Source organism: Sceloporus occidentalis, unplaced genomic scaffold, assembly GCF_023333645.1.
Source record: "Sceloporus occidentalis isolate IW3139 unplaced genomic scaffold, rSceOcc1.0.p SCAF_1, whole genome shotgun sequence".
Classification (NCBI taxonomy): domain Eukaryota; kingdom Metazoa; phylum Chordata; class Lepidosauria; order Squamata; family Phrynosomatidae; genus Sceloporus; species Sceloporus occidentalis.
In genome coordinates this window covers 190,682,785-190,700,354 of record NW_028316981.1, presented here as the reverse complement: position 1 = coordinate 190,700,354, position 17,570 = coordinate 190,682,785, and the positions used below count along the sequence as shown (strand labels likewise).

The 17,570-nt window shown below is 37.8% G+C and overlaps 1 protein-coding gene across 2 annotated transcripts in view; it reads right to left on the bottom strand.

The window, feature by feature from the left end:
* Nucleotides 1-425: 425 nt before the first annotated feature.
* The window catches only part of FOCAD (focadhesin), a 150,801-nt gene continuing 133,656 nt past the window's right edge, over nt 426-17,570 (bottom strand). Inside the window, exons 37-44 of one of the 2 annotated variants that reach the window (XM_089487868.1) lie at nt 16,007-16,122; nt 14,441-14,701; nt 12,358-12,447; nt 10,526-10,703; nt 8,274-8,371; nt 5,537-5,785; nt 2,776-2,851; nt 426-822 (exon numbers count right to left, since the gene is read on the bottom strand). In XM_089487868.1, the coding sequence (XP_089343994.1) occupies nt 749-822; nt 2,776-2,851; nt 5,537-5,785; nt 8,274-8,371; nt 10,526-10,703; nt 12,358-12,447; nt 14,441-14,701; nt 16,007-16,122 (1,142 nt within the window). In that variant the 3' untranslated portion in view covers nt 426-748. The remainder of the gene's footprint in view (nt 823-2,775; nt 2,852-5,536; nt 5,786-8,273; nt 8,372-10,525; nt 10,704-12,357; nt 12,448-14,440; nt 14,702-16,006; nt 16,123-17,570) is intronic. The other variant, XM_089487874.1, reaches the window with a different exon arrangement.

The window sequence follows — 17,570 nt, the reverse complement described above, 5'->3', positions numbered from 1 at the left end:
CACCAGAGCTCTGACAAAGAAGGCTAAATGCCTCACAAAAATGCCTCACAATGGGTGATCTTGGGCAAGTCATACCTTCTCAGCCTCAGGGGAAGGCAACAGCAAACCTCCGCTGAAGAAATCTTGCAAAAAAAAAAAAAAAACATGAAAAGTTCACTTTAGGGTTGCTATAAGCTGGGAATGACTTCAAGGTACACAACAACAACAACAAAGTATCTTGTATCACAGCTTCATCACTGCCACCCCATAGTGTTTTCCAGATGTTTTAAGACAACACCTCTGAACTTCCCCCGCTAGCATGGCCAGTAATGTCTGGAGCTGTAATTCAAAGTATCTGAAAAGTGCAACACTGAGGAAAGCTGCTGTATCCTATCTTCTCATATGAAAAACACACCCAGCAATTGCTAATTCAAGGTGGTATTTTTATTTTGCATTGTAACCTGTTCTGCAGTCAACATTCACATCATTCTTTACACTTTAAAAAAATGAAACTGTCAATTTCAAATAAAAATTTTGCCATGACAAAATTAGTATTCAGTATCTTTGCTTTTAATAAATCAGAACAAATGTACATATGCTTTAAGTATCTACCTCTGGATCAGAGAATCCTGAGACCAGAGATTCATCTCTGTAGAATAGAAAATCCATAACACTCTATAGCATATACGTTCTTTGGCATGACATATTTTAACACTAGTCATGTGACTTCTCTCATTTCTTTGGCCAAAGTGAAGGTGTCATGTTGGTGCTACCACCCATAAGCCTTTGTCCATATTGCCTTCTTCTTGAACTCTGGGAGAGACCTCAGGGTCAACAGTGAAGCTGAGAAAATAAAGAAGATTCACAATGTAAGTCATCACTGAAAGCAGAAACACCTTTATAATAATGTGAACTAATTATATTTCAGTTTGAAGGGGAAGCACATTCTCCCAGATATTTCATTCACACTCCTTAGAGCAAGAGGAGATAAAAGTGGGCTTCCAGGTGTTTTTGAATGAAAACTCTCAGCATTCCTCACCACTAGGCAGAGCTGATGGAAGTCCACCAACAAATAAGACGGCTACAGGGGCCTGTCCCTTCGCTAAATCATATGGGTTTCTTAAATAAAATTACGTGTGGAAGCACTTCATCTGGTCATCAGTCCAACCCATAGGGCAAGACATTTACCTTGATTTGGTCTTTACCTCAGACAATGGAATTAGTGCTTTTGAAACAAGAATGGTTTTTTCTGATGAAGCTTGATTTTTAAAATTATATTTAGTGTCCATTCTTCCTGTTAAGAGTGATTAAAATAGTCTGCACTTGGATTCATGGGTGGTTTGGAAGAATTTCCAGCAGTTAAAGCTGACAGACCTGTTGAAGAACTGTTTTCACTATGGAAAGAAAATACATGATGGGGCATCAACTAATAATTTACTGTTCAACAAACCCAGTGCAACTATTTAATTAATTAAGTAATTAAAATATTAGAAGATGTGCTAACCCATCATTATGGGCATCTGAATATCTGACACAGAAGTTATGGATTGGGCAACAACCATCAAATTTACTGGCAATTTGTATAAGCATACTGATTTACTCCACAGCGTTTCTTCATATTTTCCCTGGGCATCTGCCTATCACTGAATAGTTGCTCTGGATTTATCAAACAAAAAGTTATTTAAAACATTTGTGAATGCCTCATCACATTTCACCACTGCAAGTTATTAAAGCAAGACCAATAAATGGAAAGGAAATGCTACAATGGTCTACAACTCTTCAGCAAGTTTTGGGCCATTTGACAACCCTGGGTCTAATTCATGATGTCAGTCATCTTATGCTTACTTAAAACTGCAGGTCTTATCAATCTCTCTTTTTGAGCACAGAGATTATGCTAAAACAGGAAACCTCGTAAATTTTATTTTACTTAAGAAGATGGGCTGGTAAAAAAAAATGTTAAATACTGTTTTTACCACTTAAGAGATTTTTTTTTGAGGGGGGGTAGGGTTGGAAATCATTACAACAAACCTGTATCTCATTCTCTTTTACAAAAAACATTGTTTAGTAAACAGTAGGATTCAACAAGAACAATGCATTTGTTGATATATTATATATATCAACAAATCACAGGAGCTAGAAAGCATGTAACCCCAAACACATACTTATAACAAGATAAATACCAAACAAAAAGAAACCAAATCCACATGAGTTGCATACAATATATAACAGCTGTAGGCAGAACATACAATTTTAAAACAAGGTAACAGATATTAGGCATAACAAGACTTCATCAAAACTGGGCTTGTACAGGGTGTCCGAAAATTATCTTTACAATTTTAATTCTATAAAGAATTGCAATTTTAAAGATAATTTTCAGACACTCTGTATATACACTTCTTCAGATTTCTTCACAGCTGTGCTTCATATGATGCAAATACAGTTAGCCCTCAAAGCTATACAGCAGTAAAATGCTAACATGCTCCCATCAAAGCAGTTGCTCCCATGAAATTTCTGGATGTCATTGTGCTTTTCCAAGAGTGGTCTCTAGTGCAACCAATTGTTCTGCAAGCATACACACAGCCCTTTCCCTTTTTTGACTTGATGCATGAGAATCTATTCAACCACTGTGAAATGAAAGAGCTCAAGGCCTTGGTGCCTTCAGCTTGGCGCTCAAATCACTACTCACAATGTCATACAGTGTAAACAATCTGACATATTTACACTACGATGATTATTTACAATTTGGCCATTATTGCTGCTCTTTACTTTAGATAAAGAACTAAAATTCTGCAATACCTTTCAAAAGATCTCTGTAAGCCTGGGACAGTACTTCACTTGATGCCTCCATTATGCTGAACAGCCAGTCAATAAACTAGGAATAAATGTAGAGTTACAACATTAGAATTATTCATTCCAGATAACTTGATCTACTTTGGTTGATTCAGTTCAGAAAATCAATTCAGTGGCAGCGGGAATGGGTGCATTGTTAATATTATTATATCTGTGTAGCTCTTCTGAAGTCAAGACCACAAAATACAAATGTATGAACCGCCTCTTGGGGGAAAAAATTTACTTCTGAAGAGGATAATCAGGTATGGAAAAGGGAGCACTTAATCTTTTCCCCATTGGGGGAAGAAATAGTGGAGATTTTTTGGAAGAGCTATAGAGAATGAGCATGGTGTAGTGGTTTGAGTACTGGACTATAGTTCTGGATGGAAAAGGTAAAGGTATTCCCCACTGCCAACGCTGTCAAGTCGTGTCCGACCATAGGGAGCGGTGCTCATCTACATTACTACGCTGAAGAGCCAGCGTTGTCAGAGACTACTCTGTGATCATGTGGCCAGCACAATTGCACAGAATGTTGTTTACTTTCTCACCAGAGTGGCATCTATGTATCTACTTTCATTTGCATACTTCTGAACTGCTAGGTTGGCAGAAGCTGGGACTAGTGATGGGAGCTCACTCCATCATGTGGCACCCGGGCCTCAAACTGCCAACCTGCCGATTTTGCAATCAACACAGTCAGTGTCTTAACCACTTGAGCCACCACATCAGTTCTGGAGACCAGGGTTCAATTTCCCACACACCCATAGGAACTCACTGGGTGACCCTGGGTAAGTCACACACTCTCAGCCCCCAAAAGCCCTGTGACAGATTCACTTTTGGGTCGTTATAAGTCAGAAACAACTTACACAGAGAACAGAGGTGTGAAATCATGCATGTTATCATGCTTATATGTCTTTGATTCCTTGTCTTAGTACAAGCATAAGATATAACTAGGATTATAACACTATCCAAGCTTTGTTGCCTTGGAGCAACAACTTGACCTTGGGGTCAAGTCTTTTAATGTGCATTAAAACAGGTTTAGCTTGCTGAACTACATAAACCTAGAGGACTTAATATATCCCAACATCTATGACAGTTGTTTTATCTTCGCTATGAATATTTTATCTTTATTATGGTTTGTTTACTATGGTACTAGTGTGAAACTAAAGTTTCCAAATACTACTTCAAAAGCATAACTTAAAATCTTGATTTAGAGCCAAATTTTAGCCATGGTTTTAAGTACCTATATTTCATTTAAGAAGATATCATTTTCAGAAGCTAAAATAAAATTTCTAGACTAGTCTGTCACAAGGCATACCTTTTGATTTCTCTATACAGCTGCCAAATATGGTTTGATTCTAGTATTCCTCCCATAATCTATCTTGGAAACAACTGATTTGGTGCCTCACTTTTGGACGGATCTTTGATATCTATACATTGGCCATCAACTCTGACCACCTCAGCCACTCATCTGTTTTCAAACTAACTGTATTTGCAGATAAAATGAATACAGCAGGTGCAGTTTATAAATGTTTGCTGGTAAGCACTGGATTTGATGTCAGTAAAGGTACAGTTCGAATATCCTGTACAAACCAACCAATGTAAAAATGTCATAGCTCCAATCTCTAAAGCTTTAAATTTAAAACTATGTTTGGTCCGACAATTACTGATGTCTCTGGAATGCTGAAAAACTCTGTATCTTTTAGAAAGAAATTTGCCATTTTAGTTAAATGTCTATGATATATGAGTAATAGATAAGATGCTGGTTTGTGGCATATCATGTGGTATACTCAGTGGTCACTTCTTTCTGACTGGAAATATTGCAGTGTATTAATTTTATATTAGAAAAATATTTGATACTTGTGTAAAGTCATTTAAACTAATATTCTTGCAATTAGAAACTTAACTGGTGGTCACTAGGGTTGGGTCCTGCATTCTCTTATTGAAGCCTTTGGACTCATACTCCAAAGTTGGAAAGATAAATAAACACGACCTTAGTGCTTTAGCCATGTTCCAGACACCATCTTCATTATTATTATTATTATTATTATTATTATTATTATTATTACCAACTTATATTGTTATATATGCTTAGCCCTCAATAATAATACGAATTTATTTCTCCCTGCTTGTTACGTACACTTTTTTCTTCCCCTCTTTCGCCTCTTTCTTTTTCTTTCCATGTACATTTTTTAAAATGAGGAACATTGGCAAGTATTCTTTATATCACTGTAGGAACCAATATGGTCTAGAAGTTTGAGTGCTGGACTAGGACTCTGGGAAATCATGGTTCAAATCTCCGCTCAGCCATGTAAACTCAGTAGGTGAACTTGGACAAGTTACCTTCTATCAGCTTCAGCAGAATGCAATGACAAACATCCTCTGAACAAATCTTACCAAGAAAACCTCATGATAAAATTGCCTTATGGTCACCATAATTCAGAAACTCTGGCATACTGACAAGTTATTCTTAGCATTTAGTTGTACAGCAAGTAATCATTCTGTGTGATGATTTTATGCTAATGATACCCTATGCAACATGACTAACAGGCAAAATATGCCTTGTCAGATGATGATGATGATGATGATGCACAGTTTACATTGCACACATAATCTATCACAACAATAATAAGCAAATTATCATCAATACTTAAAGTTCAATATGAGGTGAGTGTGCATAAAACATTCTAATTGTGATAGAAAATCTCTGATCAGAACACAAATCACATACCTTTTGTGTCTGTTCTTTCCATGGCTCTTTAGCCAATAGAGTTTGCAGGCTCCCTGGAAGAAGGGTGAGGGTCTCTTGTATGGCCAATCTATCTACTGGCCGCTTGCCCAAATAATTTGGAGACAATCTTGAGGCTGCTTCACTTTCCCAGGGAGACCAATTAGCACTGAGGCCAAGTAGCAGTGGTGCAGCGTGGTCAGCCCAGGCAACCACAGCAGAAGCAAAGATCCACAAACAGAAACTGACAGCCTAACAGGAAACAGATGTTCCTTTTGTTAATGGGTGCAGCAAAGTCTAGGAAGGACTATAAAGCCACGAATTTGTAAATCAATGAATCCAGAAACTCAAAAGAAACAGAGAAAGCTACCAGGTAGGCAATTTAAACTACGTATCTTACTATCGTACAAGAACATTTAGAATAAGACCGTAAGACATTATATGACTGATCAAAGAAGATCTGTGAGGCAGGATTAAGAGAAAGTAACAAATGCCTTGACTGAAAATCATAAACCTGGTTTATCCAGTCTCCTTGTAACCAGGCGCAATGGTTGGCACACTGGTGTCATCACGATAATGCAGCAAAAGTCACTGCAGTCCAACTAAATCCACACTTGAAATCTGGAAGGCCAGAGTTCAAACATCAACCAGTCCTGAACTTCCTGAGCAGCCTTTGATAACTCAGGAAGGCACCTACTTCTAAAAAGAGCATCAGACCTTTGTTGAGAAGACCAATAACATACTTTGCAACATTTTGCATACAAAGACTGCATCCCTCCATCAGAGGGATTCCTCAGTGAATGCCAGTGACAGATGAATCCGTGAACCCAAAATTTTATTATAAAATGGTCCCTTCCCTTACGCAGGGGATCCGTTCCAGACCCACCCATCCACACACACACACACACCCCCCGTGTAAGGGAAATTCCATGTATGCTTAAGCCCCATTAAAGCCAATGGGGCTCATGCTCATGGTGGTGAGGTGGTGCACATGTGCCACGGGCATACTCGCCATTACTCTTTTCAGTGCATGGCACTGCTTCTTCCAGCACAGCTTCCAGCGTATGCTGGAATCCACATAAGGCAGGCCCGTGTATGACGCGGGTGCACTGTACACTTTCCCTAAAAGATTTGACTGAAGTACAACATAATACAGTATTTTTTTTAAAAAAGATATTATGTCATTAAGTGAATAGGTGACCTCAGGCAAGCTAACTTCTCTCAGTCTCCAAACCCCCCAATCTGCAAGTCATGGCTAAGAATAATGAACTAGTTTACAAGGTTTCAATGAGGATTTCTGAGATAATGTATATGTAACACTATCTCTATCATGATATAAATGCTATTATGGATGGAACACTGAATTCTGTTCATAGAATTCTTGGCACTATGGTTCTGGCTTTGAAATTGTTGTACACAAGTAATACAACAGCACATTGTTGGGTCATTCTTTGGTGATTCCAGTGGCAAATAAAGGGTGTATGGAGAACTAGATTTATAGCATAATACTTTGTATATTTATTCAGCCATTAGTTCCACTATGTAATAATAATAATAATAATAATAATAATAATAATAATAATAATTTGTTTTATTTATATACCGCTATTCCAAAGATCATAGCGGTGAACAGCAAGTAAGTTAATTAGCAAGTAAGCTAATTTACCTAATGTACCTTGCACTCAGTTAAGTATGTACAATATTGCTGTTGGCCAGAGAGATCCTATGGGATAAAAGGAGGAAGAATTTGTGGTAGAAGAAACTGAGCAATGAAAGATAGTGTTGTTTTTTTTAGGCAGGTGGAGGCTTCAGTGCTTCTTTCTTTTCCCACAATTTAGTGTTTATACATTTTCCCTAACAGTGACACTAATGGCAAACAAAAGAAGTACACCCATGGCTGTCTGACATGCTATTTTACTTTTAACAGGGGCATGTCAGATAACTGTAAAGGCTTTGGAACCTTGCATTTCAGATGCTTTCCTTAATGTGGTGCTTTACAAATGTGCTTGATTACAGAGCTTACCATCCCATAACAAAGGGAGGCGCAAGAGCTGTAGTCCAACACATCTGCAAGACATCTGACCTGTTGCAAGAACCACAGCCTCTTTTGAGCCACTAACAATACAAACCTTCCCCTCCATCACTTCTACCACCAAAAAAAGGGAGAGGCAATCTAAGGAAAGAAACTCCACAATTCCTCTGGGAGGCAGTCCTGGGGAATCCCAGAATTATTTCTGGGGAATCCCAGAATTATTTCAATCTATGTTGCAAGTTGTCTTGAGTTCCACACTACAAGAACGGTGCATACATGCATAAATGTTGGATTGCAAAATTAATTACATAGCATACTAAAATACTAATATTAGTAAAACGGAAATAGTTCATTCCAGCTGGATTGTTTAAACCAGTAAAATTACACAGATGGTTAGACAAATGTTCAAAGAATTTTGCTTATTATCTGCACTAAATGTATATCTGAAGCAATGTTTCCCTTTGAAATTCCATCACTGTTTCTGACCAGATGGTCAATTAACATATTTTAAACATGTGTTCCAAAAGGCCATTTTGATATGTTTTGTCAGCAATTTGACATTTTCATTTATAAAAACATTAAAATGACTTTCTTTACATTACATTTTTTAAAAAAAAAATCCCCACATATTCCCGAGAAAGAATATAAATCATATCTCAAAATGTCTTCCTGTTCTGAAAACCACAAATTATTTTTTTCAGCATGTACCTCTCTAGGAGCCACATTTGGTATAGAAGTCATCTTTAAAGAAACGTTTCTAATAAATCCCATCAGTTCCAACAGCCACTCCATTCTCTTTAAGACTCCTACAAGGGGGGAAAACCACAGTCAAGCCAAAATGAGACAGGATATTTCCAAGCACTTTAAGGATGAAAAGGGAATCTTTTCCATATTTCAGTTAATGTTCCTTGCCACTGGTAACAAATGAGGCTCTTTACAATTTAAATTTTTCCATACACCCTTCTTCAAGTGTGGTAGGAAACACTTCCCCTCCTTGCCTATTCCAGATGTTTGCTCATACTCTGTGGTTTAGGGTTAAACTATACACCATGACAAATATATAATGTGATGCTCAATTTTACTTTTTTTTCTTTGCAAGGTGGTTCCTAGGCCGCTAATCAGGATTGTGACCAATAAACATGGGGTTAAAGCTTAAACCTCACTCCTACCGGTTTACCCATACTATTACCAACTGAGAGGGTTTCTACCCCTACTTCCATTTTTAATCCTCAGTGAAATTAGTGGAATCATGGAAGTCAGATAGATGTTTAAGTAACGCCTGCCTATATGTGGCTGGTGCAATCTGGATTTGGTACCACATGCTTACCTAAAAGTAAAAAAGGAACATTTAGTTGCCTGGTATACTTTTAATGTAGTGTCTGTAGTTTAACCCTGTACTGAAATGCAATCTTATGATGATATAGATGGGGTCAGTCCCATCCCCCAAAGGGGCCTTAGTGCAGGGCAAAAAAGCTAGCTGTTTGCCCTGGAGGCGACAGCCAGCACACCATATGGCCACATACACACCTTACCTGTCACCACTGTTGCATCTTCCCCAAAGGTCCCTGCCTGTGATACTGGATGAGGCACCTGGCCATGTGGGTGTAGCCAAATGCCCCATTTCCACCCTTATGGACTTCAATGGGGAACTTCAGGGGAGAAGCAATAGTAGTGGCAGATAAGGAGTGTGGATTGGCAGCAGCTCCATGGCCTGGTGGTGGGTGGGAGGCAGTATAAACCAGGGTACCACTGACTTGTTATTTATCCTGTCTTCTCAGTCCCTAAGTGAGAACCTAACTTAGTGAGAGCCTAACTAAGTATGAAGAAGCTCATTCCCACAAGGTTGGTCACCAGGTGATGAACTGGCCACAACAACTCTGAACATAACAATAGTGTGAAACAGTAACAATTGGCATCTATAGCGCCAGAGAGAATACTTGCCATAATGAAATCACCAGTCTTCACAGCACCGAAGGTAGCTACAGCTGCATTCTCCCATTAGTAATTGACTTTTGGGCTTGGTTCTACAAGAACAATCAACCCCAAAGCTGACCCTCCCACTGAAATTTATAATGTTGGGGTATCTTGGTGAGATCTTTGTCAGCTCTCTCCACTGGTTAATCTTTGCAAAATTTAATTTTAAAGGTAAAGCAATAATAAAACAGTGTGGAGTGCCAGATATCTAACTTTGTAAGGATCATATACTGTCACCTATGAGCCTGAGTTATGGAATTTCCAATGTCTCCCCGAATAAGAGATCAAACAGGTAGGCATTGAGAACTTTATATTTCCCTACATCCCAAGGCCAAACAATATTCTACATAAGCATGGAGGTTTTAAAGATGAATCCTCTGCTGATGTCCCATATCATCTCATTGACAGGTCCCTATTTCATCACAACACAAGGTTTGAGAATTTTTGTGTGTGTGCATGTGTGTGGAGGAGGACGTCTGGAGGCAGAACTGGAAAGCATGTCCGTCCTAGTTCCAAAGGCCAGTAGGAACAGTGTGACAGTAGAGACATTCAGGATGCATCTTGATACAATATGATGATGGGTACTCAATGTAAAAGTAAAGAAAAAATGGAATAGTTTTTCCTTAGTTATCCAGATAGTCCAAATCAAAAACTGAAACCAAAACCAAATAAAATCCAAATCAACAGGAATGATATTGTACTTGCATAACTTGTGTGCCAAAAAGCTAAATGCCATTAACTGGATAAACCTACTAGTGTTCTTTTTTTCTGTCTGTCTGGGACTGGAAAAACAAGAGAGACTGTGAAGTATGCAGCAGATTCTGAGGTATGCCTAGATGGCTATAAGTTTTGCAGTCCTCTTGTAGAAGAAGAAGATGTACAGATGACAATCAGCAAAGAGACTGGATTAAAGATCAAATCTATCAATACAGAAAGCTAGCAGAGACTGAGTAGACCACACAACCTTCTTTGCAATTAATTCTCACCAGTGTTTTCATGGATCACTATTCGTGCATGGTAGAAGCTGTGCAGTAGCATCCATACAATGGTTTCTTTCTGTTGGTATCCAGCCGCAGTGCTAATCACATCACTCCATCTGAGCAAAGGAAATCTGCCTTGAGAAACTAAATAAACTTTGACAAATGTGACCTTTTCCAGGTTGTTCTGCAAAACAAACCATGAATTAGATTAAAAATAGGGAAAAAAGCTTTTCCTAGTTATTATGTGAAGAGCCAAAGCATTATCTCATAACAAACCTGAAGTTACTTAAAAGTTTGTTCATATATATATATATCTATATCTAATTGTTTTCATCTCATTTATTTCATATTGCTCTTAAGTTCTACTTTGACACAGTATAGTTACTTGTGAATATGGTTCCATATAGGATTTAAAACCAAGAAGGATCATCATGAATACATGTTTTCTCATTTTTCCCTGAAGCGACTCTCTCTTCCCTTCATCAACCAGGGTATCCCATTACATGTAAACATGGGGAAATCATGGTTAATATGAACCACAGTTTTGTCAAAAATCAAGGGCCCTTTCATGCTACATAATTATAGAGCCACTATTCTATATTAACTGCCATGGTTCCACCCTATGGAGCCTGGGATTTACAGTTTAGAGAAGGGCATTTAGAATGTTCAGCCAGAGAGCTCTAGTGCTTCCTCAGAGTATCAGTGCCAGAATTCCACAGGATGGAACCATGGCAATTAAAGTGAAATAGTAGAGCTATATTTCTGGGGTTTGGAGTAGGTTATTCTAAATCATCGTTGGGAAAAGACCGGTTATGTTAAAAATGGGTTACAGTGTTGTTGCACAGCTATTATGAATAATATGCTGATAAAGGAAGGATGAAAACAAATCTTTCTGAGGAATGAGAAAGGAGATACTGGGTTCTGCTAAGTAAATCATGTATTATAGGGAGCAGAACATTTCCCCAGTAAATACACACTACTACTAGGATTGTGAACTTAGGAAAGTAATGGTAAATATGTTCACATGCCACTGTGTGTCCCTCACATTTCATAAGTGATTCTGACAGACCCACATTGGACTGTGAAGTTGTTAGCACTGGGAACAGACAGCAACAATGGAGATTAACAAAAATGATATCATATTGATACTAACAACAGCAACAGCACAATCTTCCATTAAAAGTACTGCTCTTCCAGAAGTACCCAGAACTTCATGATAAGATCATAATAAAATAATATAATACTATACAATCAGAAAAATTCAGATACAACAAAAAAAAATCTAAATTTTAAACAAAGCAAATAATGAATGTAATAACAAGGGTAGAAGTCTTTATACATTCATGTGAACAAAATTAGCCCTTTGAACTTAATTTTTAGAAGCCATTCACACAACTACCAATGGAGTGAATGGGTCTTGCCTTGGCTTATAGCAGGAGTGGGGAAAGTACAGCTTACCAAATGCATGAGTGCCCCTGAAGCTCCTCAACATTTCCCAAAAGTTTATCACCCCAATTTTTTTTTAAAAAAATAGTCTGATTTCCAGTAGATCTTCACCCCCAAATTGTGCCAAAAGTTTTCCAAAGCCTTTCTCAATGCCACCAACATTGGTCTTTAACTGAATGCACATGTAAATAAAGAAGTGGACTGATAAGGACATTGTTGGGGAATTTTTCAACTAACCAGACACCACTATCAATGTCTATTACCACTTCATATGAAGTCAAAATTAGGCTTACTGTAAGCAATGCTCACCTACTGTAGAATATTATAAAGAAATATTGTATCTTGCATTTCTAGAAAAGAAAGATTGAAATACCTAGAATGCCATTAATTACCTTTGAGGCTTGGGCAATTCGATCAACCTCTGTATCTGTCATTTCTGAAAGGCATTTTGCTGATTCTATATACATCTTCACCTCATTTTGCTGAATAGAAAAAATGAATGGGCATTAACCAACGAAAGCCTACAAATGCTTTATATCATGAAAATTCTTTCTTTCTTTCTTTCGAATGTAAATCTTACTCTTCTGCTGCTTACTCACTGCTCAGGACAGCTAGCAGCCAGGAATACCAATCATAAAATGCAATAATGTTACATGAAAAACAACAGTATAGTAAAGCAAACAGATACTACAGTTTCATATCCTAATACTTCTATTTCCTAACATTGTATCCAAATTTGTAACTTTGATATAATAAACACTCATTCAAACAGATTATAGGCCCCAAGTACTATCAATATAGTTCAAACAATAAGGAAATAAATTTACTGCTACCCGACTTTTCAGTGCTATGTTAACACAAAAAGGTTTTATTGTTGATGTTGTGACCAGAAATTAATATCAATATACAAGAGAACCAGAAGAAATCACCAACCACCAAGCACAGTAGTCTGTAGGAACTGCATGCCCTTATCTGTGTATGTTGCAAAATGGCATATACAATACTTTCCTATTATTTAATTTAAAAATATAGTATTATATACTTCTGTTGTTCCATCTGTACTTATGCAGTTCTAATACAAAGAGTATTGATATAAATCTGTGATGCTTAAACTATGTTGAGTTTCATATTAGTGTGGCTCTACAATTTTGGTGACAATTGCAAGATGAGATCTGTCAGGAAAATACAAGATTATATTTCATTATCAAGTGTATCTCCAGGCCTCACACACACAGGCCAAAATAAAGCTACTTCTGGTCACTTTGGAGGAATGCTGTTTAAATGATACATGTGTCCTAAGAGTCCGGAAGTCATGCCAAAGCCACGCTCCAGTCCTAAGGAATGGAGTGTGGCTTTGGTGCAGCTTCTGGACTCTTAGGACACATGCATCATTTAAACAGCATACCTCCAAAGTGACCAGAAGAAGATTTATTTTGGCCTGTCTGTATGGGCCCTCCAATTTCATTCCAGAAAAAGAAACACACACACACACACACCTCTCTGTGTGTGGAAATCACTGGTTTACAATCTCTTTCCCCAGATGTTGGACATCCAACTTAAAGAAAATCCAGCCAACATGCCTAGTATTATAACAATATCTGGGGGTCAAAGTTTGGGAAATTTGGGTCTAAACACATTATCCTGTCTGACTCAATAATTTTGCAAAGAATCTTAGCAAATAAAAATGAAACCATTATATTTTCCTTCTAGTCTGCATGTTGGGAGCATGAAAGTGAACTTAATTCTGTTCAGGAAGACAAAAATTAATTGTAGAGCATATATAAGGAATAGAGGAAATTCCTTCTTCTACACAGTGATTAAAGGGGCAGGTGCCACACCTTTATTTTGCATCTAGCTAACCAGATTATGCATGATCAGCTATCCAAGTTCTTGGCTCCTTCATTTCTTCATCACTTAGTATGCTCCAATAGGACTGAAAATTGCTAGGAGGCCCTACAAAGGATCTTTGTTCTGAATCTACCAGTACAGTTCAATTGGACTATGCTCATATTAACTAATACAAGATGAATAGACAATTTCTAACTTCCCCAGTGTAGTTGTGAAAATAAATATATAGTTCATTTTTTTTGCTCTGCATTTCAGTTTTTATATAATGAGTTCAGTGTATATTCTAAAAGTGAAACCTCAGCTTAATAAAAGCTAAATGCAACATTTATTTGTCGCAGAAATAAAAGCAAGATTAGGCTGTATATTCCAACTGCGCATTATCTAAGAGGTTGATTTCCCTTCTGAAATGTTGATTTAAATTACTCTCCCCTTAGTCACTGCAGCTTAACTTTGTTATGTATGTTACATGCAAACTCTGCTTCAAATATCCCATCCAGTGGAACAGCTCTGTTTTTCAGGGACAATGTTTTTCCCCCTCTAGCTATCCTGGTTCTCCAGCATCTCTTACAGTCCCAAAAGGAACCATTTCCAAACAGTTCCAGTACTTTAAATATTTACTTTCCTTACCCGAATCTCATTTGGCAAAAGCTCAAATATCCTCTCAGCAGCTCTACAAAGACAGCTCCAGCTGTATTGGGCAGGGCTAGGAAGTTTCATGGCTTGGTGGAGCCCCTGCAAAATGTTCCAGCAAAGCTCCAAATCTTTTGGCTGGTTCTTTACTTCAAAATGCTGCACCATAAACACTTCAGTGAAAGCCTGCAGCTTGTCTTCTGCAACATACTTCACCCACACAGGTAAAGAAGTGAAAAGGTATCTCTTTGCTTGGATCTGAAGAGCAAATATAAGGCATAAGGGACTTGAATTTATAGCCTCCAAGCTGTATTCCTATTGTATTTGTACTGTGCCATTTGCATTGTTTTTTTTCTATTGGGCATTGTATAATATTGTACTCTTTTATATTGTTTTATGCTGGTTATCGACCGTAATAAAAATTTCATTTCATTTCACATGTTATCTAAGATTTATTTATTTAAATTTTCAGGGTTTTTTTTCCCCAATTCAATGTATACCCCACTTTTCTTCCAGAGTGGGACCCAATGTGGCTTACAAAATTTTGAGCTGAAAGTTTAGGTAAACATCGTATTTTAAAAAGGTTTTTTTAAAAAATTAAAAAGCAATTCTATTAAAAGGCACATGGTTAAAATAATTAAAATATATTTGAAACATAATTAAAGAGGTAGAAACACTAACCACACTACTTTTAAGCACAATACTACCATTTGATTAAAAGTCAAAGGATTGTCTAAATAAAAAGACCAGCCAATAGAAAAAGAGCAGGGAGGGAACTAAACAGACCTCCTGTGGAAGGGAATTTCACTGTCTGGGAGCAATCACTGAGAAGGTTCATTCCCATGGCCTCACCAGAGGGGCCTGAGAAACTGGTGGTATGGCCGAAAAAAAGCCCTCTCCCAAAGAGGCAGGTTCATATAAGGAGGTTTGTCTTTCAGTTAGTCTGAACCCATGCCATGTAGGACTTTTTTACACGCCCCTAACTTTTACCCTCGACTTATCCATGAATCAAATCAAAATCCATAATTTTTCCCTCAAAACCTGCCTCCGACTTATACATGAAGTCATAACCGAGTATATACAGTATACCCCAACTGCTAATCTAAGATTTCACAGAGAGTGTAATTCCATCCAGCACAAGCTGAATCCCTATTCCCAAATCTGCCTTTCAACTGACCAGGAGCAATTTGTTCCTCCATTCAGTTCATTACTGATTGCAGATACTGGGTTAATATAGAAACAGCTTCCTTGGAGTTAGGTGGGAACAAGATACAGAGTTAGGTGACATCCCCACAACCCCAGATGTATGGAGGATTTTTTGTTTGTTTGTTTTAGTTTATAATTCTCAACAAATGCCTTGTCTATAGAAAATGGGAGGCTTTTCCTCACACTGATAATTGTTGATTAAATCCACCAAGGAACAAATTATTATTTGGACAAATAACTTCTCTTCTTAAAAAAATATTTGATTCCCATTCACTGCCTGTAGCAGACCCATAAGTGTGCCAACAGAAAGAGAAAACGTACGCCACGTATTACAGCTCTCAGAATGATAATACATACACTTAGACTGTATACTAGAGGTGGTGCTACCCACATCCCCAAAAGCATTGCTGCATTCTGAGATGACTGGGCCTGGGTCACAGCTAGTTTAATGCAGAGCTGCTGTATCTCATCTCCTGAAAGAGAAGACATGGAAAGCAGAAGTTAAAACCACAGATATAAAATAAGATAGGAACAACAAGGAACTTCTGATATTAATTTTTAAAAAAGCAATATTGGCTACAAATGCTTTATGTCATACAGCAGGAGTGAGCAACTACAAAGAACTGGGGTGGGCTGAACCCACGCCTCTTCCTGAAACTTGAAGTGACTGGAAAGTCATGTCTGGATTTTGGAAATGTTACGCAGAATAAGGTATATGAAGCATGTTGTTATATAGGAGGATTGCTACTTCTGGAGGGCTGTGAATGTGTGAGTTTCCATTTTAGATTTAAAATACATGGGCGTTTTTGTGATTGGGAGGTGTTCCTGAGACTGCAAAGGTTTAGGGTGCCCCAAGTGGGATGTATAATTCCCTACCCTGCCAATCTATGATGATCAGTTCTATTCTTTGGCATCCCTATAAACTTTGCATTGAAAAGTATAGTGGAAAGGCCATCCAGTTTTGCACCAGAAACACAATAAAGTCTTTTTGTTGAGATGGCACCTCCCCACCCATTGAAAACTTCTCATAGAATGAATAGAGAAAGGAAGCATTCAGGCTATCCAAAGTGTAACAGCACCTATTTTGTCAAAGGGCTCCAACCAGAAGCTCAAATTGCGTGAAGATCTTTGGTTATGAAGGCTTCTATTCATCGCCATCATCATCATCATCATCATCATCATCATCATCATCATCATCATCATCATCGCATTAGTGCTTTTTAAATCCCAGGGAGGCATAAAATTCATACTGTGATAGTATTACAAACAGACCCACAAAGGAAGCCCATTTTGAACATCAGATTAACAGTTACTGTATTTCTTACAAATCTTGAAAAACTATAAAGTAAGATCACTGTTAAATTTCAGATGTTGATTATATAGCTTCAGGGCAATAGTGGGATGGGCTTGGTTCTTCAGAGTTAATCTATCTGTCTATCTATCTATCTATCTATCTATCTATCTATCTATCTGGACTACAATTCCCAGAAGCCCATAGCTGGCATGACCACTGGACAAATTGGCTCGGGCACTCTGGCAGCTATAATAAAAAAAAGTAATTTTTTCAAACTCTGGTTTTTCCCTAATACATGAGATAGAATGGAAGACATCCCACAGGCAACTGGTTGACCAACTGATAGATACAATTTTAAATATGTCTTTAAACTGACCCAGGATAGCGACTGTTATGTTCTTAAATTGTGCCGGAGAAGTAGTGTGCAAGAAGAAGTGGTTAAGTATGCTCATAACTGTTACTTCTTTATTGTCCTCTGCCCTTCTGGTTGTATTTCTCCATTTGATGTGGTAAACACAAGTTCAGAAACTCAGGTATGGTGGAAGGATTAAGACACATGGAGACATTTCCCACATCTCCAAATAAAATCAGCTGTATTTTCCATGGGCATGCAGCAGTGAAGCAATG